Raw genomic sequence first — 23767 nt, 5'->3', positions numbered from 1 at the left:
TAGGTTCTTAGTTTCTCTGTGCTTCACAGAGACGATGGAGAGAGAGAGAAGACCCACCACAGTGATGGTGGTGCTATCGTGTTTCCTCGGGTGTGGGTGTTTGGGGTATGTCATCGAGAATGAGAGAATAATGAGAGAGAGAGAGAGAGAGAGTGAGTTGAGAGTTGACTTGGGGAGAAGGAGGGAGAAGGAAGGAAAAAGGTGGGGGTCTGCCACGTGCCAGGCAAAGAGAGAAGGAGAACTTGAGAGAAAATCTAAAAAGGAAACCATATTGGGTAAGGATAGGAGACAAGATCGTAATTTCATTATTTCCGTTAAAACGAAATTACATATTTTGGGACGGGGTTTTACATGAAATATATGAGCAAAATTAAAATGAAACGTAGTGTTTGGGAAGCATTTGTAAAAGTCCAAAGATTCAAACACATAGCAAACCTTTCTTCATCTCCTTTTCTTTTAAGAAAAGACATGGCAAGGAAAATATACCAAACTACTTTTGAAGCTCTTAGTTTTCTTTATATTTTCTACCCAAGTTCAATTCTTCATGTCTTCTATTTTTGTTTTTCAATTCACATTTGTCGTAATAGCTTTGTTTATTTGAAGTACTCCCATTCAATGGTCGCTCATCTCCCTTTTTTTAATTAATATTTTGTGGTATATTTACTTTCTAAGTGGTTTGGTTGGCTAGATGTGATTGAGCATTAGAAATGGAATTGGCAAGGACATGTAAGACAAAACTAGTAAGTTGTAACCATGTATAAGAACATGTTAGATAACTTATTCTAGTGTGGATTCATCATATTTGACACAACAAACAAAAGATGAACTCAAATCAATTTTAATTGGTCACAACATATTCCAACCAGTCCACCAAACAAGCCCTGTAATTGCAATTGATGGAGTGGAGAGGTCGATGAACATATGTTTTTATAGGTGCATTTTCCATTATTTTCCCACAATGCAATTGTTTAATGCCAAAGAGGCAAAAGATAGTATGAAAGTGGTTACAGGCCACTTGACTGGACTGACTACAAATTTAGTGTATACGCTACAGTTATGGGCCCGAAGAAATAAAAATTGATTAATTTTCACTTAATGCGGCCTCACAACTATTATTTATTCTTCCCAATGAACCCTTTTTTCTTCTTATAACTTGTTTCAAATAAGATTAATATGTCTTAATCTTCTTTGTAATTACAAGATTTTGGAGAAACAATTTGGTTAATTGGTTTGACAAACCTAAAGTTGCCAATGTACTAACTAATGATGCAGGTTTGTGCATTCAATCAAGGGGACACTTTGTCTATATATAGGAATACAAAATCATAGGTTTGAGAATATTAAATTTGGATTAGTGTACTAATGTTAGGTGAACCTACTTATTAGAACAAAAACCTTAAGCCAGCAAAGTGGGGCCATTAAGTAGTATCATCTCAAAGCTCAAGAGTGTGTTTGCACTTTAACTACAATGATAACATTCTCTTGATCTTCCCCTAATTAATCACACCACCTTTAGGGAGATGATAGATTTCAAAGCAAACTCATCATGTCAAACCCTAGCTCCTCGGGGATGTATATCCCGGTGAAACACCTTGTGGTTTTGTTAGCTAGGAGTATGCTTCAGTATAAAGAATTAAAGCTGCTAAATTAAGTTGGTAAGTTTAATTTAATTAGTTATAAAATAAGAAACATGGTACATTAGGATGGATGATTTATTTATTTAATTTTGTTTTTGGTGATGATTGATAGCTGGACCAATGCATGTGATCCAATATTCTAGCAGATAGGGTGTTGGGTTTCTACTCATACGTTCTGAATTCGAAACTTCCCCAACCCTTAAATTATTATAATAGTTTCGAAATCTCTCCCTCCTCCTAATAATAGTGAAAAAAATTAAAAAAAAGGGGGACAGCTGGACCAACAATCTTGGTTAATAAGGAAAAAGATTAAACTAATCATGGGATTTCCAGAGGTGTAGGTGTTCTCCTTTACATGCCTTTGCATGTCAATCCAAATATCATATATCTAATTAATAGAATAGACACCATTTGTATCTAGAAGCAACTTCAGGCTAAAGTTTGTACATATATATAATTTCTTGTTTTTGAAAAATGGGACAACACCAAGAGTGCTTGAATCTTAGCTAAATCCATGAAAAATTGGTTAATTATTTAGATGTTTGAATGCCAGAGTGTCCCAAAGTATCATCTTTTGTATTAAATGGAGGGGGAGGACAATAGTTAAAACTTTTTACTTGAAGGTGGCATGAAATAATGCCCTATCACTAAAGTTGTAAGCCGGGCCAAACGTCTTCATTGTTGAATTTGATAAGTAAATGAGGTAATTAACAATTCAAGAGGACTCAGATTTCAAGATTAATTTACCTCAGTGTGGTGTATTCTATTATTGCCCCTCAGTAAAAACTACATTATCTTCATAAGATTAAAGCTGATGACTTAGATTAGCCCAGTAATTTATGCAACTGCAGTAATATTTTTAGTGAGACATTAGAGGAGAAATTTTTAATTGTGACAGGAACACAAATGGTACACCACGTGTTTTAATAGAAGTGGTGGGAAATTTCATTTTTTAAGTTATTAACTTTTTAGCACACATATCTCACCATTTGTACAATGACACGTGATGTATCATTCCTTGTACCGGTCACATTGAAAAATCTCTCATATCAGAGAGAGAGAGAGAGAGAGAGAGAGAGAGAGAGAGAGAGACTATATGATTAATGGTACTAATTTCTTTTTCTTGAAAGAAAAAAAAAAAAAAAAAAAAAAAAAAAAACAGGCTCAGTTTATACATCATTGGTCACAGAAACATCTGAAGGGCCACCGTCATATCGTTGAAACAAAACATGATGTAGGGATTGATCAGTTTCTCATCATTCTGAGGGCCAAAGCTTGAAGCTCTCCCAAGTCACCATTATATTGTCTCTTTTTAGAACAACCTTGATACGAGAACTCCTCTCTGCTGCTTTGAATCTCCTGCATATGCATGGCAATATCACTGTTGGGGTCCATGGAGTCCAGCGAGCTCTGAGGTGAAATAGGATTCACGTAGCTCGGATAACTTGGAAAGCTTGAGACTGATCCATTCACATTCCCCTGCCACTGAGTACTCTCCATGTTCCTTGAATCAATGAGGTTTTGGTGAGCCAGTTGAGCCTTTACTTGCATCAATTGTGCTTGCAAACATGCCACCTACATATGAATACTAACTTTTAGACAATGATATGAAAAGGGTTTGGTTTATTCAACCTAACAACAAAAGGGTTGGCTTATTTGAACCTAAAACCGAAAAGGGTTTGCTTATTTGAACCTAAAACCAAAAGGGGTTTGCATATTTCAGCCTAAAAACAAAAGGGTTGGCTTAATTCAACCTAAAGAGAAAGCAGTTGCTTAATTCAACGGAAAATAGAAAAGGGTTATCTTAATTCAACAAAAAGAGGAAAGGATTTGTAAGGGTTGGCTAATTCAACCTCAAAATAAAAGGGTTAGCTCAGTATTCAACAGATAAAAGAGAAGGGTGAGTTTAATTAATCACCTGTTGTTGCAAGGAAAAAATGTGAGCCACGCATCCATAAACGGGGTCCCGAATTCTTGCTTGAGCTTCATAGGCAATTGTGACAACAGCTTCACAACGATCATGAGCAGGAACATGCAACAACAACTTGGACACATTGCTGGCGCCAAACACTTTGTGAATGGCAGCAAAACGAGCAGGTCCTTGCTCGGAGCAAAAATAAGGTGCAAATATGCAATCAGAAGCACACTTTCTCCTCAGAAACTTGCATGCCCCACAAGGAGACCCAGTGCCAGTCCCAGCGCTGCCAGCACCACCCCCAGAAGCCATTTTTGGTAGACAAACAAAGAGATCCGAGCGAGAGAGTGAGAGCAAAAATTGGTGGAAAAAGAGTAAAAATAATGAGAATTTAGGCACACGAGCACACTAGGAAATGGTGATGAAGTTGGAGGAGGAAAGTGGGGCATTGAGAAACATAAAAGGGGGAGTCTTATAAGAAATGAACGGGGGACAAAGGAAGGTCTGTATGTAGGGTTCTAAGGGGACAATCTTTAATGGTTTATGTAATATGGTGGGGACTACTTTTTTTTTTTTTTTTTTTTGAAGCCTTCATCTTATTTGTAACACAATTATTTTTTTTATTTATATTTTTTCCAGTGTGGATGATTAATGGCTACTGAGTTTGATTAGTAAATTTTTAATGGCAAAGTTTGATTTTAGGGTTTGAATAAGTTTATATTTTCCGCCGAACGGCGCCGCACCTGGGAACTGCTGCAAATTGTCGTTTTGTGACATTGTGGTTCACTCACTGCTACTTGCCACAGCTCTTCTGGTATATTTTTCTACCGACAATTACTAATGATTCAGTTACCTTGAGCAATATGGTTTAAATAGGGTTTTATTATTCAATACGTACGATATTTGTCTAATTAGTCAGTCATGTTGTTCAAGCTCAACACCCCAATTCTCCAACTTCGTGAAGAAAATTGGTGCTGCGTTGCTTTGGTTTGGTTTTTCTGTTTGGTCATTCGTCACGTGATTAAAAACTTAATTAGTAAGACAGACACGAAAATACAACCCGTTGTGATTAGGTTTTTCCGATTTGGTCGAGATTTTGGAAATTGGTCAGGTAGTCAGAAAATGATGAGGCTGGGGCTTTCTTGTAGCTGAAAATTTGAGCTAGAAGTCTATAATGAAGTGAGTGAGTGCAGTTGTGTTATCCTCGTGCGTTATGTAACACACCATTGATCACATCAGACAAAAAGGAAAATTAGTCAAAAGTGGTTTCAATAAGGCCATCGTTTTCACAAAATCTCACCCGACACAAATTAAATGCCTCAACTTGAACCACAAGAACTGCAAAATTGGGGATTTTTTTACCGATCTTGTTGCTGCAGTCCAGACACTTCGCTAATTAGGGAAAAAAAACTAGTTCAGTTAGCATCAACTAACAAGTAACATCTCTTTAGAGATATTTTTAGGAGATTCGTTTTGTTCAAAGGATTGACGTGTAAAAAATGGATTTTTTGAGCTTAAGTTTCATATTTTGGCGCTTAAAAATCTTATATCTAAGCAATTAATAAATATAAGACTGTAAACTCTAAAGTTAAGCTTTCAATGGTGATTTCAATACCAACACTAGACAATCAAACTTGAAGAAAAATGAGTAAAAATGAGATTTTCTCAACGTGTCCGTCGATTAGGGCAAAAACCCTAGTCTTGGCTTCAACTAGTATGAGTCGCTTACAAGACACAATTACCAACCTAAAATGGAACTTGGTCAATCCAAGTATATATATGACCCAATTTATGCCAAGGGAAAGTTCTATGAATGAATGCATGGATATGAATCATAGAAAACGTGCTTCAGTGAGGTCGGAGTTACTTTGACCTGCCACCTCCTTTGGGTGCATATATAAAATGTTTTTGGTGCATGAGAAGAGGTTTCAACTCAAATGAATGAGAAGGGTCGTCATCCTAACAGAGGAAAATGGCTGTTTGCAACAAAAGCTACACTCCCATGTCACAGATTCATGCTTCTGAGCTCAGCTTTCAGCTTCTGCTTCTGCATGCAGATCAGCTTACTGGACAAGCTCTTACCACCAAAGCACTTGAGCACATGAATGAATGGATGAACGATCGGTGGTATTTTAATATGAAAACATATGAATGTGAATGGACGATCGGTAGTATATTAATATGCAAAATGTATAATATATAAAGAAAAAATTCCTATCCATTCACACATGACGTTGGCAGCTTAGCTTAACATTCAGTTGGAGTCAAATTTTGATCATCATCAAAGCACATGGCACACATGCAAAGCTGTTTGCAAGATCCCACATCGGTTACGATTTTCTCTTCTTTGGGTCGTAGTTTATTTCTTTTTGCCGTTACATAGCATTTAGATTACCCAAAAAAATATATCTATATCTCATGTGTTCATTTTCTTTTTTGGTACAAGCGATATTCTACATTATTCTATACTAATTGGCATATGAAGGGTTTGAACCTGGGATGTAGTAAGTTAAGGAAGAAGACCCTAACCGCTTTAGCAATCCACTGCTAGCATGTGCTCATCTTCTTTATTTAGTGTAGAGTTATCATTTAGAGCTTCAAATTTTAGGTTAAGTATCAAATTTTGGTCCTACAAACTAAAACCGAAGAGATTATCCAATCCAAGACTAGAACCATAAAGTCTAAACTCTAAATGATGATTCTACACCTTGAAACAATTAATCAATGAAACAATGTTATGTGGACAAGTGAGAACACATTACCTTTATACCATTGTTGTGTACCATTGTTTGATTGCCAGGTTGACAAATTGTCTGTTGGTAAAGTCTTTCTCCAAAAGAAAACCAACTTACACCAAGTTGTAGTCCAATTGGGAAAGGTTTGACATTTACGTTTAGAAGCAGTCCATCTTTCTTTCTAATTTTTCCCTTTGGTCCCAGTCCAGTTGTTTTTTGGTATGATACCCCAGCCCAGTTAGATGCTCCAGTTGCCTGCTGGATTGCAACATGTCCATCCAGTGTCTCAATATGACGGTAAATCTGTTTCACGTAAGTTGGTCTCAAACACTAGGCATTTTTTGCTATAGAAAGATTGTGGATATCGTGGGGAAAGAAGGCAGAACGATGACATCCTCATTGATAACATATAGCAAAAGTGAACAAAATGTCCGAAGAGGATTTGATTCCGTAGCATAAAAACATTCTTTACAATGCCGGAAGCAAAAGTTCAAAGATCTCACACAAATCCCCAAAATAGACCTTACCGCTATAAACATCCAACATCAACATCGTGTGAGTTTCTTAGCAAACCACCACCTGACTGTACACCGCAGCCAAAATACTGAACATCAATACGTCTCCGTCACCTCTTGTGATGAAACCTCACCTTCAACAGGTATTGCATCTTCACCTGTCCACATGTCATTGCCCGGTAAAGTTACTATGTTCCTAAAAACTGTAAAACTACAGTTGTAGTTTTACTTCTATACTATTTGTTTTAAATCAGCACAAGAAGTGAAAATAGTATCAAAAGTGGCACATGCCAGAGATAACAAAAACAAAGCTTAGAACTTACTTGAGCTGTATCATAAACGATGTACTCGTTATACATGAGCTCAGAAGCTTTGATATTTGATGGCACTGGTTTGCCACAAGGCACGACGACATCGTCCTTCCATTTTACATACTGTGACTCCTGAGGTATTTTCTTGCCAAGCCCCTTTGTAGAGTGCTTTCCCTTTGGAGGTTTGTCCATATACTGAAAGATCGTGGCATAAACACTAAGTTAATGGGCAAAACTCAAATCAGAAATGGCTATTTTTTGGCTCCAGACGCCAAGATTAGAAATTTTTAGGATGCATAAGAACCCCCACACACTACTGCTTAAGTTACACATGGCAAGTATATACCACGGGCTCGAATGAGTGGACGCACAATGTCAAATTTCAGAAAGAATATCAAAACACACAATCAAAGCGCATAAGAAGATAATGGAAAATGTCCTCACTGCAGCCTTCTTGAGCTCGTAGACCTCCCCCAATGCGACTTCACTTAAAAGCATGAGGCCAACAGGATTTTTCTTATCTGTATAGCAATACTGTGCACTCTTGCTGACAAGGTCAGCAAAGTAAATTCCCTTGCCGAACTGTAATGCAAAATGTTTACACTCTTAGTCTTGCAGAAAAAAAAATAATACACTACTGCTATGCACATGAAGAGACGCGCAATACATATATAGACACAAATGTGCAAGAGAGAGAGAGACCATATAACCAGTAGCTGGAGCTTCAGGAGGAGCTATTCTCAGTCCTTGGCTAAGTATACCCACAAAATTTGTAAACCGAGAACCTGGGAGGATAAAGTAATCAGTTTTATTCCTAATGTTGGTTATAGGTCTGAAATTACATTTAAAAGCACATTTCTATCAACCTTGGCAAGAGAAAGATTGCAAGCAACTATAGGCGATCCCATCTCACAACACAAAAATTTTATTACATTAAAGTTTATAGGTGGTGCAACTTACCATGCCAAAGAAGCATTTTGTTCTTCAGCTTTTTCTGATAGGGAGCAAATTTATTGAATTCGCCTTCCCTTTCAAGTGCAAAAACTTCTTCGAGTTCAAGACTCCAATCCTGATAATAAAATAAGATGCCAGACACAAGATTTAGGGAATAAATCAACATTAAATATTGAGTATATAAAGATAGGTCACCAGCACAGCATGCTCAGAACTCGAAAGTATCAAGATGGAAACCCACCGTATGTGTAGGGGCATGAGTAGTAAGAAGATATTTTTCAATCAACTGATAATCTTCACTATCATGAGGGATTGGGTCAATATCACACCGGAGCTTCTTATACTTCTCATCAAGGGAATCATCACTATCAGCATCAAAACCAACTAATCTGGAAGCAATTTCAATGTCCTGGAGAGCTTCTAACATTTTCACCTGCCAAGGATAAATGAAGGCACATTTTATCCCTCGCTTGTAACTATGCGAACTTGCCAATATCAGTTGCAATGTGAACATAGCAGCAGTAACTCCACTTTCCCACCATTTACATGAACTTTTTCTTTTTCCATGAGTTCATCTTTTAACATATGATAAGTAATGAAACTTTAAATATATTTTCTTACCAAAATCACATATTTTGAAGTAAATAACTTATCAAAATAATCATGGTTATAAAGATAAATTTGTACTATGAAACATTTAATATTAAAGTGCTATCATAAAAATTAATATAAGCAACCCATCAAGGAAGAGATTGGTATCATCAACAAAAAAAAAACTCAATGACATCATTTAAATACATGCATATGAAATATAGGAGCAGAAAAACCATCTTTTTGGTATTGGAAAGGCATGAAGGAAACCACTGGGTTGAGCATATGCAAAACATCCTTATGTACCTTTGACTTAAAATCATCCTCATCCCTGATAACCCGTGGGTGTATGGAAGGGATCACAGTGAAAAAACGGTTGCTTGCATCTATAATCAAGCTTTCTTTTGTGGAAGGAGCATGACCATTATTATTCAATAAATTCTGTATTTCCGTTAATGCCTCAAACCCTGAACAGAGAGAACAGGAAATGACGAAGTTAAACGACAATACTTTATTATCCAAAGAGCTAGAAATTAAATTTGAATATAGAACAGTTTATATTTGAGCTCTGCAGAAAATTGAAGAGATTCTCTTTTCAATGTTTACCCTTTTGGATGTTGGCTTTACTCAGTTTGCCAACCGGCATTTCTGACATATTTATCTCAAATTCCATCATGGCAGCTCTGCAAAACTTAGTAATCGGTCTCAGAGTTACAGATAAATAAAAAGTCGGAGTGGGGGAGAGACAAACATTTAAAGAAATCAACTTGTTTAACCTGTATGTCTCAACATTGAAAAGCATCTTCATCAATTCTGCCAACTGAGGAGCCAATTTGCTGTCTGCATTGTTCTGGTTTTTGTTGGAAACCTGTTTATTAACTCCATAATCCTGAAAAATCCAAGTTTTAGTCAGATATCATTTAAGAACAAAAAACAGAGTTCAGGAAAATATAAAAGAAAGAAAAGAACGAGAAGTACAATATCCAATGGAAAGAATCTTCCAGCTTGCTTCTGAAAATTTTGTTTTTGCTCCCATGCTTCCCACGGATTCCCAGTCTTCTCAAGGAACAAACGTTTAAATTCATGGATCGCATCTGATTTCGACATATCTTCCAGTTTACTTCCTCCAATTTTATCATTCCCCACTCTTCCCCATTTACGGAACACAGAGCAGCCTGAACTCTTATCATCTTGTATAATTTGGAGAATGTAGTAACTTTACATAGAAAAGAGAGACAGCAAGAGAGGGTTATAAAGAAGAATTTATATCGCATATTGTGAATTTTTATTGAGAGATATAATAGGCTCAAATATGTGAGCAAGAAAGATAGAATAAACCGAACACACCTGTTAACACCAGTTGACAAATCAGACATGCTTAAAGTTGTGTTGTAGATGCTCTTCCCATCCTCAAGAATATGTCCTGTATCTTGCAGACCAGAAGATTCATGAACAGCACTTCGACCTTTCACTTTGACAGTGATCATGCTAGAGGATTCACGGAGCGCTTCGACTTTGTAAATATCAAATGGAAGCTTCTTCTGTCTTTTAAAGCAATCAACCAGATAGTCTTCCCTAACGATTGGTAACTTCATCCTCCTGAAAACGTAACCTAACCCAGTTAGATAAAAAGGAACCGATGTAGAAATATACCCAAAAGTCAAGACCAGCAATTTAATAGCAGCTTAACCTTGCTTTTCTCATCTCAGCATCATCATCAAATGCTCCACTCACAACTAAGCAATTAGTATCTGCACTTTAATTTGTTAAGCAAGAATAACTAAAGTTATGCATCTTTTACCAACACAGCCATAACCCAAAGAAAGCACTAAATCAAAATTATAAGCACATGCCTTTTTTGATCTTTGAATGAACCACTCCAGCTAGACCCTCAATTTTTCTACACCATTCTTCCTGCAATATCACCCTCGATGAGATAGATAGACAGAACTGACACTAAGGAAAAAAGATAATTCCACAGATAATAAGAACTAAATGCAAATTAAAATGAACAAAAAAGACCATACTGTTGATTCTTTTGGTAATCCACAAAAGGCAACTTTTAAATCCGCCAAGCTTGTACTGTTAGATGACTGAGATTGGCCTTGACTTCCACAAGGCTTGCTAGGTGTTAATGGAGGCAGTATCCGCACAGGTTTTGCAAGCTTTTGTGATTTAAACCACTGCAAATAAAATAAATAAATAAAACTCAATTCATAACTTGTCTACCAAAACCAATATGAAATTAACCATAGTTGAATACCTTATTAAGATAATGATTATCCTTATCTTTTGGGATTTTCCACTTCCCTTCAAGACGTTCAGGTTCCTGAGTAGAGTAAGAACACTTACTCCATGCCGATAGGTAGCCTTGGCACCGGTACATACCTCCAGAATATCGAAGAAAACCAGAGCAGAGTGGGCAGCTCTTAAGTGCTCCAAAAATCATTCCATCAGCACTAAATAAGTATAGCAATAAAAAAATGTCATCTTCAAGTAAATCAGATTTAAAATATAAAAAAATAAAAAATGTTCCACTTAGAAATGATGATTACCCAATAACAATTAACACATATATTTATGCATAGCTGGTTACGTCTAGAAGAAAAAAGGTCTACATTATGGAAACAAATACAACAACCACAACAAAGCCTTATCCCACTAAGTGGGGTTGGAAACAAATCAGGCAACAAAATCTAACAAGCCTATGAGAACCTTTACAAAACAAGGAATATGCATAAAAGCATTTATGGATAAACAATTTTTTTAATTGAAAAAAACTGTTTTTTAAAAGTGAAATTAAAAACAGAAGAAACTAAAGAGAGAAGAAAATAGCCAATTTCCACACTAAGAAGAATGTAGAGGATTACCAGCGCTCACGCAAATCAAGCTCTGATCCTGTTGAATCTTGATTATTGACTTCAAGCATTTCACGCATCTCTGCATTCATCACATGCTTTTTAAGATCATCTTTCAGTGCCCACAGCTCTTTAGTTTGGGCCTCCAGTTTACTCCCCACATCAGTAGCATTCCTCACAGATACATCCCTGCTCGTTGACACATCTCCTTCAGACCTAGCAACTTTTAACTTCTGATCATCACCAGCATCTTTTCTTCGTTTTGTGCCAGCATTAGAAGGAACCTTCTTAACCAAGGCACGTACAACGTCCTGATCAGAAACTGGGAGGGTCTCCCATCCAGACAACTTCTCCACTTCGATGGATGGTGATAATTCCAAGAAGCAGTTGGCATGGTGCCATGCCAGGCCCCTAGGCCCTTGACCTTCAGGCTTGGATGATATACGGACCTAAAGTTGGAATAAAATGAAATCATGCAGAGTAGTCAACTTCAGTTACACCATATTAACTAGAATTACAGAAATATGCTGTATCTTGTATATGATGATGATGGGTTTCTATGGATAAACTGAGACGAAAGCTTGTCACACAACAAATACAAAAATTTACTTCCTGAATAATAATTACCAACCTCTGCTTTTAAAATCTTTTGGCTGCATTGCTTGCAAGTAGCGCGAGAAGTTGGTGAAACTGAAATACCACATTCTTTAGTAGCGAACTTGCTTGTTGCCGGTCTTGTATCTGGGGGTCCACCACTTTGTACATAACTTCTAATTTTCTGCTGATCTTCCCAACGAAGGAGCTCCAGGCCTTCAACCTCATCAGTTCTAAGTGCAAGACAAAAGAAAATCAGTTAAATCACTGCATTCATCCACTAAATCCAAAGGAGATTATGATAAACACTACAGCTACACGTACGATTTTATCTGCTTCGATTTCTTCATTATACAACGAGCATGGTTCCACATCTGATTCAGAAAACAAAAACAAGTCGAAACATTTACATATGCAGTACTTTAGAGGAAATCAAACAAGAAAATACGAGGGGTGTCGAAGAGAGCAAAAGTATCCATTTTGTTCGAGCAGAAATAGAATTAAGTTTTCTTGATTATGGTTTGAACCAGGTTTCGACTTTAAACTAGAGCTGTAAAAGTTGTCTCCTTTCTAAAACTCAAAAATAAAAACATTTCCTGACAAGCATTTCCTTATGTAATCTCGAAAAGCTTTCTGCCGAAGAACACTGTCCGACTAACGACCAACGACTAACACAAGCATTATTTGCTTCAAAACAAACAAAGCTTAAGCTCCCAATTGCATAACAGTAACTAAAATGCTAAACAACGTTGAACAAACCCAACTAAAAGTACCCAACTTTTAACTACCAAACATGCGAAGTAATTGGAAATGCACAAAAAACAACAAAAACCCAAATGTTAGAAACTCAAATTCTCACACTATCGCTGTTTTCAAGGTTCTCGTTTTCTTTCTTAAACTTTTTCCTGTTTTGGGTTACTGGCAATGGACCAATGGCAATGAGAGTAACAGTGCAGGTGAAATGGGGGTTAGAGAGAGAAAGCGAGAGGAGAGAGAGAGAAGGGGAGTGAATTACAGGCATGAAGCCGTCGAATTGGGTGGCCTGGACCATCTTGCCGAGGCGGAGCGTCTCCTTTTCAATGGGGGATTTGCAGGTCTTGCACGACGATCTCGACGACTTGGCGTACTCCACCTTCCATGGCTTTTGGGGCTGCGGGTTCTCCATTCCTCTCTCTCTCTCTCTCTCTCTCTCTCTCTCTCTCCACTCTTTCTCTCTCTACAACTGAGAAGTGAGACGCAGTGCGATTTTGAAGAAGAAGAGCAACGTGCTTTCACACTGGCTCCTTGTCTGTCTGCTTTCAATTGACCGAGGGCTCTGTCCCTTTTTCACCCGACCCGGCCCGAATCATCACAACGTGTTGAAGAAGCTTTATTGGTTTTTTTTGTTTTTTTTTTTTGTCAATACTTCGTGCTAAAGAAGCTTTTTGTCAATCCTTGGAGCTTTTTCTTAGGAATCTTACGATCATAATCATTCATTATGCATCATGTGTTAATTTTTGTTAAATATTATTTATATTTAATTTTAAATGTTGAAATGATTTCTGATCGTACAATATACGATAAACGATCACGATCACAGAATTTCTAAAAAAAAATTCGACGAAGATCTTTTTCCTTTGGAACCAAGTCAATCAAATTCAATTTGGCTGTGGATGTCGGTACTTTTTATTTAAGGAAAACTAATAAAAATAATTTGAAAACTTTGAGTTTTAACAATAAGGACAAAATAAAGAGTAAAGTGAATAATACTAAATTTGACTTTTTAATGTAAAAATATAATTTTTCGTTAAAATAAACAGTACCGTAAACTTTTCGTTAAAACTCCCTTTTATTTAAGAGCTGTGCTTGGTTCGGTCGATCGCGTGAATGGTTTAGGCAACCGCTCACATCATGTCGATCGTCCACTCACACGTGGGCGACACTTGAAAGGAACAAAAGATTCACATTCGTCATATTACACGATGCAATGCTGCATATCAATGTGATTTTATTTGTTAATGATCGTGTAGGTCCAATAATCCCAAATTAACAACTTTGTAACCATATATTAGAACAGCCATGTATAACAATACAGCTTAATTCATTCGGTACGGACAAGTAAAAAACTTGCTTCCTTCTGCTTCTCCCCAACTCCATGCTGCACAACATGGACAAACTGCCTCCGTTGGAGCTATTCGGGGTGTACGGATGAAACGCGCCCGTGATGGAAACTATATGTCATTATCTATTGCACTAGAGGAGCTTGCATGAAGAGGTACTGCACATAAAACGGAGACTTCAGTCGTTTTCCTGATAAGATACACTAAATCTATAGTTTGATTGGTTTCAAACAGTAGTTTGATATGCATACCTCGAAGGATTTTCCTGATCTCTCAAACTCCAGCATGCTTAGAGCAACTTCGCAACTCTGTGACACAATTGGTTCAGGATCCCTCGCAAATTCTTCGAGAAGTGATACACTTTGGTCATCTACACACAAAGCAGTAACTCAATTAAATAGCCCAAAACGTCGATATACTACTACTCTATTTACAGACAGATGCATTTGGGAACATAGCAGTCATACCTGCAATGGAACCAAGAGCTTCTGCAGCTTCATGTCTAACCATTGGGTGCTCATTTCTATTCATAAGTATGTTGGAAAGAGCGGCTGAAGCAGCTTTGTTCTGCAATTGGCCTAACACATAAGCAACCTGTAAATCACACCAAAGAAGATATGAAGATCACATGACACCGACTTCTGAAAAAATCTACATCAGTTAAGTGGTGCAAAAGTTTCTTGTCTTGCATGGGTGTCAATTGATCAATACTCTAAAAGCAATTAGAAACATTAATCTTTAAACACCCTTGTGAGTGTGTGCATGTCCGGTCTACATTTATAATTTTTCAGTATGATTCGATTAGGTAATAAACAAACCTCGTGACGCAAGAGAGCACTGTTTGACCCCAAGGAATCAATTATAGCAGTGACAGCTTCATCTCCACCATCATTCCGCAGAGCAAAGAGAGCCGCATAGCGCTCATACATACTTTTGTTTACATCCAGAAGAACTTCCCTTAAAACGATTAACACAAGTCAGATATCTAACTTATTCGAATAAGTGGACAAAAATTTAAGCCGCAGATGATAACCAGGCACACCTTAGCTGATAGACAGAAGAACCAGAAGTAGCTGGTGCAGCAGGATCAACTGACATAAAAGGTGATTTTTCATCCTTGGATTGACAATTAGCATCCTTCAATTGGTCAATCCGATTAAGGGCCAATTCACAAGTTTCTTTGACCTCCTGAGCAGGATCTAGTGCTAGACTATTCTTCAAAAGAGGAACATTACTCTCTAAACCAATTGCACCAAGAGCTTCTGCTGCCTGCATAAAATGCAACAAGAATAATGAGACATATTATAAGAACACAAGGAATATTAGCAGAGTAGAGCAACGTAAACTCACCTCATGACGAACAATGGGATGCAAAGAGAGATCATTGAGAACGGCTACCAAGGCAGGGATTGCATCCACATCTTGCATTTGACCCAATGCAAATGCTGCCTCATGTGCCAACAAATTGGAAGAATCTCTTGTTGCTGCAGAGGAAAACACATCCATAATCCGATTAGAAAAACACTAATCATCAACATATACAATAACATATGTCAGGAGATCAACGAAGGTAAAACCTCCTTTAATAATTTACCGAAGAAAAAACAAAACCACAATATATAGCATGTTTACTTCCAACCCTTTTTCCCAGCATTCATAATTGTAATGCCGGAGGTGCAGCATAACACCCTCTCCATCAACAAACACCTAATGATCAATGTTCACTTATCTAGTAAAACCGATCACCGTCGTAATATTCATCCAAAGTCCTAAACTTTTTCTTGTAATACATGCGGGGGAGGGGGCAAAGCAAATCCAAGACCATGGGTGCACGGATGAATGCTCTTAACTAACCGAGCTACCAGCCCTTTGCTCCAAAGTTCCAAACTTTTACTTCAGCTCAAAGATAGTGAATTTTTGCTTTAAGAATCAAACTACTTCCAAATTTCTAACCAATCCATAAAATAATTAACCTTTTTCTAGAGACTGAAAATCCAGACAAATCCTGAAATTCCAAGCAAATTGGCTCCGCAAATATAATGATTAACAAGAAATACTTGCAGACAAATAAAGAAAACAAACCGGCAATGAGGGCGTCGCGAGGGGCAGGGCCATTGAGGTTGCGGAGAGAGAACAAGGCTCTGAAGCGCTCCGAGATGGGCTGTGTCGTGTCGAGCAACCGGTCGCATAGGAACTTCACCATCTCCGTTGAGGACTCGAAGCTGGTGGCGGTGGTGGCGGCGGCGTCATCATTCAATGAACCCATTGAGCTTGAGATGTGAGGTATTCGAATTCCAACAAGCCCTACCTTTTTCGGATTAGGGTTTTGTTTGTCAAAGTCAGACCAGAATCGGATGCCCGCCAATCGAAGACGACGATGAAGTTCCCACCTTTTTTTTGCTTTTTACATTTTTCACTTTATATAGAATGGGCTGTGTCCGGGTCAAAAGAACCCTATTTAGATCAGCCCAGCCCACTAGTTGCTGAAGCATCCCCGGTCCATTAAAATGTTTATCACGTGCTCAAAAATATCAGCCCTTAATTTTTCTTTATGTTTTGTAATCTTATTCAAGTACGTCCAACTCACATATCATTTTAACAGTCGAATAATCTAACCATTAAAATATACTACAACTTGAATGGCGAAAAACCGACATATAATTGTCAATCATTTACGTCGATGTGATCTTTTGAAGAAGATTAACTTATCATCCCTAGAATCATCGGATCATTTAAGCTGATCTTCACCCTGATAATTGTTTTCATTTACATTTAGTCGAATAAATTTTAAATTTAACTCACGTAAATGCAAGATAGATACGTACTTGTAACCGGCCACATTGTGAACAGTAAAAAATCCTTTTACTGCAACAAGACCCAGCACAGTAAAAACATTCCACTTCTTATCCAATATTCTTACTCACAACCCAAATGGGACCCACAAAAGTAACGTTCCTTCCTTCCCCCGCTAGATCAGTTGTTACAGAATATAAATCCCAGCGACTCCACTCCGCCCCTCCAATTTTCCCCTCGTTTCTTACTCCGCAGGGAAAAATCCTCCGCTTCCCTCCAAAACGGTACGTTTCGTTGCTCCCAATCTCAGATCTGAATCGCCCTTCTCCTCTGCTCGTATCATATTTTAATTTTGGGTTTCAATTTTTTTAGATTTTTGTAAAAATTTGAATTTGTTTGCAGTAAATCAAATTCAAAGATCAAATAAGCTTCGCCGGGATCAAAGTCACCCATGAATGCTCGAAGGTTAGCTCGGTTCCGATTCCGATACGAATCCGATTCATTTGGTCTTTTCAAGTTTTAGTTTTTTGTTTTCTAGAACGTTCTGAAGCAAATTTACCTGATTGTGTTACGTAAATAGTAAAATTGTACTTAGATCTGTGTATGTAGTGTGGTTTTCGCTATGCGATTTTGATGTTTGGTGTGTGTGCTGATTACTAACTGAGTGATAAACGTTGAGAATTTCGTGAACTCGAAAACTCGAAAACCCGTTTTGGAATTGGGTCTGTGATCATTTTTGGGTTAGTTTTCGGGTTCAGTCAGTGTTTCTGTTGAGTTATGTTTAAGCTGTTTTGGACCGATTTGAGTACGAGTTGCTTTCGGTTGTACAAAGTAAAACGAGATTTGTATTCGAGTAAGCTTTCATTCGGCATGGAGTTGCCTGTTTGGGATGTCTTAACAATAATTTGATGAGAAAAGGGTTTGATTGATTGGATACTGCAACCTCTTTGATTACTGGTGCTTGTTACAGAAGCTTTTGTTATTTTTTCACCCGAAAAAAGGATTCTGTTAAATTTTGTGGAGCTTTCCCATGTTACATTTGTAGGAAACATCTCTTGTGAATGTGGCATGTTTCGTTTACATTAAAATGAACTTATCTCTTTATGTTTAGGGACTTCCGTGGCAACAAAGTTGCTCTTTTTGATGGCATTGAGGAGGGCGGCATCAGGTCCTCAGCTTCCTACTCACATGAAATTGATGAACATGATAACGAAAGGGCAGTGGATGGATTGCAAGATAGAGTCAATTTGCTGAAGAGAGTAAGCTCTGCTCTCCTTACCCCTCATTCCCTTGTCTTTCAATGACTGGAAACTTTGAAAGTTGTAATGCAAGTCTTACTGTTCCGGTTTGTTTACTACCTTTGATATACATGGTTTTTAAGTCATGATATTAATATTTTGTGTTGTTGTCTAGTCAGTGCATGATTTCGTCAAATTTTTTTATACCTCGAGGAGGAAGATTGTAGCATTTGTAGTATGATTATGTGTTGAAATCTTGCATAACGTCTTGATCCTTACCTTTGCTTTATTGGGAACAAATAAAGCAACTATGAAATCCTTCGATTAGGAATACGGGTTTGTATGATTCTTTGGCTTTTCTTTTAACAAAGTTACTAAACATTTATAAGCTAGATTTGACAAAATATTATCTTATAGCAATTGATGTCAGTATTTTTATAGCTTCATTGGTTTTAATATATCCCCGCCAAATACTTATCCATTTCTCTCAAACAGTTGTCAGGTGATATACATGAGGAGGTGGAGACTCATAATCACATGTTAGACAGAATGGTATGTATGCTGCTGCTAGCCCAATTATTATTACAGCGTTCTCTACCATAGATTTCAATTTACATTTGTTTTGGTCGGACAATGGTACAAGTTGTTTTAATAACGTGCATTGTCTAATTCAGGGAAATGATATGGATTCATCGAGGGGAGTGCTATCTGGTACAATGGACAAGTTTAAGATGGTACGTACTCCTTTCCAAATTTATCCTTTTCCTTCTGAGATTAGAGGGTTCTTTCCCTCATTCATCCTTCTCAGGGTCCCTTTCTGATTCCTGATGTCCTGACGGGTTTCGTTTTGTTCAGGTTTTTGAGACCAAGTCAAGCCAGAGAATGTTTACACTAGTCGCATCGTTTGTGGTCATTTTTCTAGTCATATACTATCTCACTAGGTAATTAATCCATGATGGATTTGGTACAGCCGCTAGTTTTAAGCTGAATATGGGAGATGCTTGCCCTTAGCCGTGATCCGATGTTTAAATTCTGCTTGTAAAGATATTCTCGTATGTTTGTATAAAGATTATCGATCTTCTAATTATGTTTAGCTGCAGAAATAATTAAGTGCATAAATCTTTGTTCCGGCGAGTCTGTTTCAATCAGTTGCTGTGTCCTTCAAGCTCCACCTAGGTTGTACAGTTGTACGGTCTTTGAGTCGAGTAATATTGCGGCTAGTTTTTTCAAAGACAAGATTTGAACAAGCTGTCGCCGTTGTCAACTCGCAGAACAATAAGAGAACCACTAATGTTGACGACGGCGATCAGCCTCTTACGATTTCATTTTCGCATCCTCTCGTCAAACCTCTTTTAGTTGACTCTTTTTTCTTTTATTTGACTTCTAAACGTCCTGAATTTAAGAACAAAATGGGGGCTTAAAATCCTTAAAATCCTCCCATCGAATATTCAAATGCACTTGACTGACTTCCCTTTGTTTGTACAACGACAGGTTTACATGCATGAAGTTAACTCTCGGGAACATTTAACCTTGTGGTAAAGTAATTTAGAACCTTAAAATGCAATTTACAAGTGTTCAAAAGATATTGGGTTAGGACCGTTAGGTGAGTTAACAAGAGTTTTGCAGCCAAATCCGAATCACTATTACCGTAAACTTGTAAACAAATTCAAAATACGATTACAGTAAGGGAAGGTTATTGGCAGTTCAAAAATCTCATTTTACACGCCTTACAAGTGTATTTTTCTTTCTAAATATAGAAAGTTTGGAGTGTAGAATAAGAATTTTGAAATGTCAATAACAATTCCCTTACCGTAAATCAAAGCAATTTAGAAAAACGCATTCTGAGAAGATATTCCCTGGGCTGCAGGCTGAACGGCCTTCTTTAGCACGATATGTGTTGATCTTGTGGTTGTTGTTGAAGAAAGAGCGGGTCAAAGCCGCCCCATAGTCATCATGAAATTGTTAACTGCATGTAGTCCCATGGCGGCCATGGCCTGCATGTTGAAAATTCTTCAAATATTAGTTCTTTTGTCAAGTCAGGTTTCTCTTACACACACACACACACACACACACACACACATATATATATATATATATATATATATATATTAATACGTTTAGCCGATTATGTACGTATAATATTTTGTTATATAGTTTAATATATATTCAGCCTACATTCCCCTACGGTTTTTAATTTGTGTGTCCATTATATATCAAGAATATAAACAGTACTGCAGTCTGCAGATATATCACAAATTAATCCTTACTGCAGTCTGCAGTCTGCAGATATACATATACCCAAATGCAAGAAAATATTATTGCAACATTTACTTCTGCACCAAATGTCTTAGCTAAGTTCGACTCTCATCTCCATGTACGTGTGGGCACTATCATTTGTATGAAATAAAGGATCTTTCATTCTTGGTTTTACTATTCCTTTATAAGTGAGTAAATTAGTACTGCTGCTGATTGTTTTATCATGTAATGAAAGTTAGAAGCTGCATCGTTTTAGGTTAACCTTGGAAAATGTTCCCAAAGCCCCACAAAATACGCCACTCGTTTTCCCAAATGATCAAAAAAGTGGAGATATATTACAGACAATCTAAAAGAGTGCCAAATTTATTAGAGGAGAGTGACAACTACAACTTAAGAGTGAAAATTAATTTGTTACTGTATAGGTATACAGAGTGACACTAAAATCGAGTTGAAAACCTTAGACAATTAATTATTCAGACTTTTGTATCACACTACAAGAAAATATATTTTTCCCCAAGAATTTGCGGTATGAAACAAATTTTCTCGGCACAAAGCTTATGTGTGCAACCTAAAATTCATATATCAATTCATATACGGTCGAAAATCCTAACTCCAGATTCCAAATCTCTCTAATGTAACCAAAAATGAATATATAGTTTAATCTAAAATCTCAGAGCTCACCTGAAATGTGAATGGCAAGTTGGGGTTGAACAATCGAGGTACAATGACCAATGGTATGCGATGATTTAGACGTACACAGGACCATTTGGCACAGATCATATGGCACAAGAAAAACTTCATGTAGAGCACTTGAAAGTGAATCAAGCAAGCTTCCCCAGTTAGTGTTAACAGTTTCCTGTACCTATTCATTTTCTTGAAAAAAAAAAGCAATTAAACATAACTGACATATAGGTTAGTGAAGCAAGAATTCAAGCAAATTAATTATGTAATGCTGGATAATTAGAAATTTCAATCATACAATATGATATAAGTACAGCAGCACAAATTTGTAAGCAAAACTTGGGCTAGCTAGCTAGGTGAAAAATAAAAGGGGGGATAATTAAGAAACAGACACAATGGAAGGAAGAAGAAGACATATACATTATAAGAAAACTTCTCACAGAAACCTACCCAAAATTAGGGCTAGGTGTGTTTATGGATGAAGCAAAATACATTTTTTTTTTACTATATCTGGGTATAATTGCTCCTTCTTCCTGCCTTTAAATCCTGCCGGCCATTAGAAAATTGCCAAGAAAATTTGGGATGTTGGCATATTCTAAAAACTTCTCACCTTTTCGCCATGAAAAAAAAAACAGAAAACATGGAAAAATGTACAGATAAATCCATAATTGCGCTCACAACCAAAAAGTAGTGTACAAATTAATTAATAAAAATGTATAATTTATAATCTCTCAAATGTTTGATAAAAATAACATATATACTTAGGGATCATGACCGAGTCGAAGCTCCAAATCCAATTCATCATCCGCTTCTTCACTGCCACCGTTAAACACTCTCTCCTTGTAATCATCTGATGGCCGGCCCATTCCCAAGCTCGAACTACTCCCTGATCTCCAATCCTGATGATCATCTCTTAGCAAATTCCGATGCCTCGGGAAATAATTTCTTGCACACAAGTCCTCATCACTAATATGATTTGCATGCGGGGGCCTTAACACCCCTGATGTATTAGGTGCAGGCACATATGTTCTATAGTTCATATGGTCATCCGGAGGAGCTATAAAATAATGTGGCGGGTAGCTTTGAATTGCATGGTATACCGCTGCCCTCGGATGACTCTGATCTTCTACTGCCTTGCTAGTCGACGAAGCCAAATTAGTAGGATCCGAACTAGGTCTGGTCTTGGCTCTCTCTCTCCGGTGAATATTCATGTGTCCTCCCAAGGCCTGCGCCGTTGTGAAACCTCTCTTGCAAAACACACACTCGTAAGACCGCCCTGTGCCCATGTCATCGTTCACATCCCGTCGGTATTCAGCTTCTTCATCAGTACTAGAGGTCTTCGAATCTTGATGATCCGGATGGTTGGATTCCATACTAAAAAAAACCTTCAAGTTTTGGTTTTCTTGGATATATATGATGGTAATATGGAGATCGGAAATTAGGGTTTGTAATTATAGAGAGGAGGTGTTGGTGAAGGGGGCGAGAGGAAACAAGCACAAGGCATAGGTATTGTCATGAGAGGGTTGGGAACTTTGGACTGAAGGTGTTGTTGGGGAAAAATCTTAAAACTTTGCTCAGAGTACTTTCTGTTAAGCCGGCGGAAACTGGATTCTTCTTGTTCACTGCTAATTGAACACGCGTTTTCTTAATTATTTAATATTATTTCCTTATTCTATTTGTCTTTAATTTGGGAGGGTCTTTCTTTGTCATATCTCTATTGTAGGTGTGATTGTCACACAGTCATCACTTAATGTTTGCTTTTTTTACTTGAAAGAAATTATTGCATGCGCAGTTCTCAAGTGACTTACACTTAAAAGTTATGTTGTTAAAAGGAAGAATTAAAAAGCACATAAGTATGTGTTATTTTTGTGTGTCAAAATGAAATTATTGTATAACTTTTAAGAAAATATAGGTAAAATCAATATAAAATTTTTTAATGAAAAAAAATCAATATAATCTTTGGTAATAGTTGGAAATGACTCTTCTATCCTTAATGATTTGATAGAGACTTGAAAGTTGAAATCATAAACTGCGGTGCGGTTTCTATTATGCAGTTACTTAGATTCAGACTATGTGTAGAGTCAAATTAGTATTATATATTGGGTTTTAGTACGATGATTGTGGAATTGTAATATAAATAAATTGAGTGAAATTTGGAGTTCTAGTACATTAATCAAGATTTTGAATTTTAATACTTTTTATGCATTTAGGTTTCAGGAATTGGTAAATTTGGGATTAACAAAGTTAGTTAAGTTGTGGTTGATTACTTTTGAAATTTAGAATGTGAAATAAAGGTTTAGAGTTTCAGAATGACCAGTAATTAGGATCCAATGTGGTTTGAGTTTTGGGGCTTTTAAATGTTTTTTCTTTTGAGTTGTGGTGAAACTCTTGTGTCTAGTGGTTGACATGTCACATGCAAGTTGAATAAGAAAATAATATAATGAAATAAGATTAGACAAGGAAGATGATAAATTAGTCATTACATGTATATTATTTAGGGTTTTTTAGATATTGGTCCGTGTAATTACTACGGGTTAACTCAGTGATTTGGCTCACACGACGTTATGGATGCAAATTTCTTCCTCATTGA

General features: G+C 37.1%; 5 protein-coding genes across 5 annotated transcripts; 1 reads left to right on the top strand and 4 right to left on the bottom strand.

Annotated features, from left to right (window-relative positions):
• Window positions 1-2773: 2773 nt before the first annotated feature.
• On the bottom strand, window positions 2774-3985 carry LOC137722870 (LOB domain-containing protein 16). Its single transcript, XM_068461980.2, has 2 exons — window positions 3556-3985; window positions 2774-3212 (listed from the first exon to the last, which is right to left on the bottom strand). Exons 1-2 carry the CDS (start codon window positions 3862-3864, stop codon window positions 2883-2885), a joined length of 639 nt encoding a protein of 212 aa, XP_068318081.2. The 5' UTR covers window positions 3865-3985; the 3' UTR covers window positions 2774-2882.
• A 2677-nt stretch (window positions 3986-6662) lies between these two features.
• LOC137725386 (poly [ADP-ribose] polymerase 1) lies at window positions 6663-13507 on the bottom strand. Its single transcript, XM_068464049.2, has 19 exons — window positions 13126-13507; window positions 12435-12484; window positions 12148-12343; window positions 11529-11965; window positions 10922-11117; window positions 10686-10841; window positions 10512-10572; window positions 10349-10409; window positions 10006-10257; window positions 9637-9874; window positions 9435-9547; window positions 9265-9341; window positions 8965-9125; window positions 8309-8500; window positions 8074-8182; window positions 7816-7898; window positions 7558-7695; window positions 7126-7308; window positions 6663-6960 (listed from the first exon to the last, which is right to left on the bottom strand). The coding sequence occupies exons 1-19, from the start codon at window positions 13273-13275 to the stop codon at window positions 6913-6915; spliced, it is 2901 nt and encodes a 966-aa protein (XP_068320150.2). The 5' UTR covers window positions 13276-13507; the 3' UTR covers window positions 6663-6912.
• A 570-nt stretch (window positions 13508-14077) lies between these two features.
• LOC137726431 (deoxyhypusine hydroxylase-B) lies at window positions 14078-16608 on the bottom strand. The gene is made up of 7 exons (XM_068465361.2): window positions 16292-16608; window positions 15560-15693; window positions 15252-15478; window positions 15028-15166; window positions 14677-14803; window positions 14461-14579; window positions 14078-14367 (listed from the first exon to the last, which is right to left on the bottom strand). The coding sequence occupies exons 1-7, from the start codon at window positions 16473-16475 to the stop codon at window positions 14335-14337; spliced, it is 963 nt and encodes a 320-aa protein (XP_068321462.2). The 5' UTR covers window positions 16476-16608; the 3' UTR covers window positions 14078-14334.
• A 540-nt stretch (window positions 16609-17148) lies between these two features.
• Window positions 17149-19327, top strand: LOC137726595 (bet1-like SNARE 1-1). Its single transcript, XM_068465531.2, has 6 exons — window positions 17149-17286; window positions 17405-17467; window positions 18114-18261; window positions 18736-18792; window positions 18915-18974; window positions 19096-19327. The coding sequence occupies exons 2-6, from the start codon at window positions 17454-17456 to the stop codon at window positions 19183-19185; spliced, it is 369 nt and encodes a 122-aa protein (XP_068321632.2). The 5' UTR covers window positions 17149-17286; window positions 17405-17453; the 3' UTR covers window positions 19186-19327.
• Window positions 19328-19865: 538 nt separating this feature from the next.
• On the bottom strand, window positions 19866-22757 carry LOC137724379 (uncharacterized). The gene is made up of 2 exons (XM_068463124.2): window positions 21178-22757; window positions 19866-20234 (listed from the first exon to the last, which is right to left on the bottom strand). Exon 1 carries the CDS (start codon window positions 22548-22550, stop codon window positions 21939-21941), a length of 612 nt encoding a protein of 203 aa, XP_068319225.2. The 5' UTR covers window positions 22551-22757; the 3' UTR covers window positions 19866-20234; window positions 21178-21938.
• Window positions 22758-23767: the final 1010 nt, after the last annotated feature.

Source organism: Pyrus communis, chromosome 5 (genome assembly GCF_041283825.1).
Source record: "Pyrus communis isolate YQ-2024b chromosome 5, ASM4128382v1, whole genome shotgun sequence".
NCBI lineage: Eukaryota > Viridiplantae > Streptophyta > Magnoliopsida > Rosales > Rosaceae > Pyrus > Pyrus communis.
The sequence above is the reverse complement of the archived record's forward strand: the minus strand, read 5'-3'. Positions and strand labels throughout refer to the sequence as shown.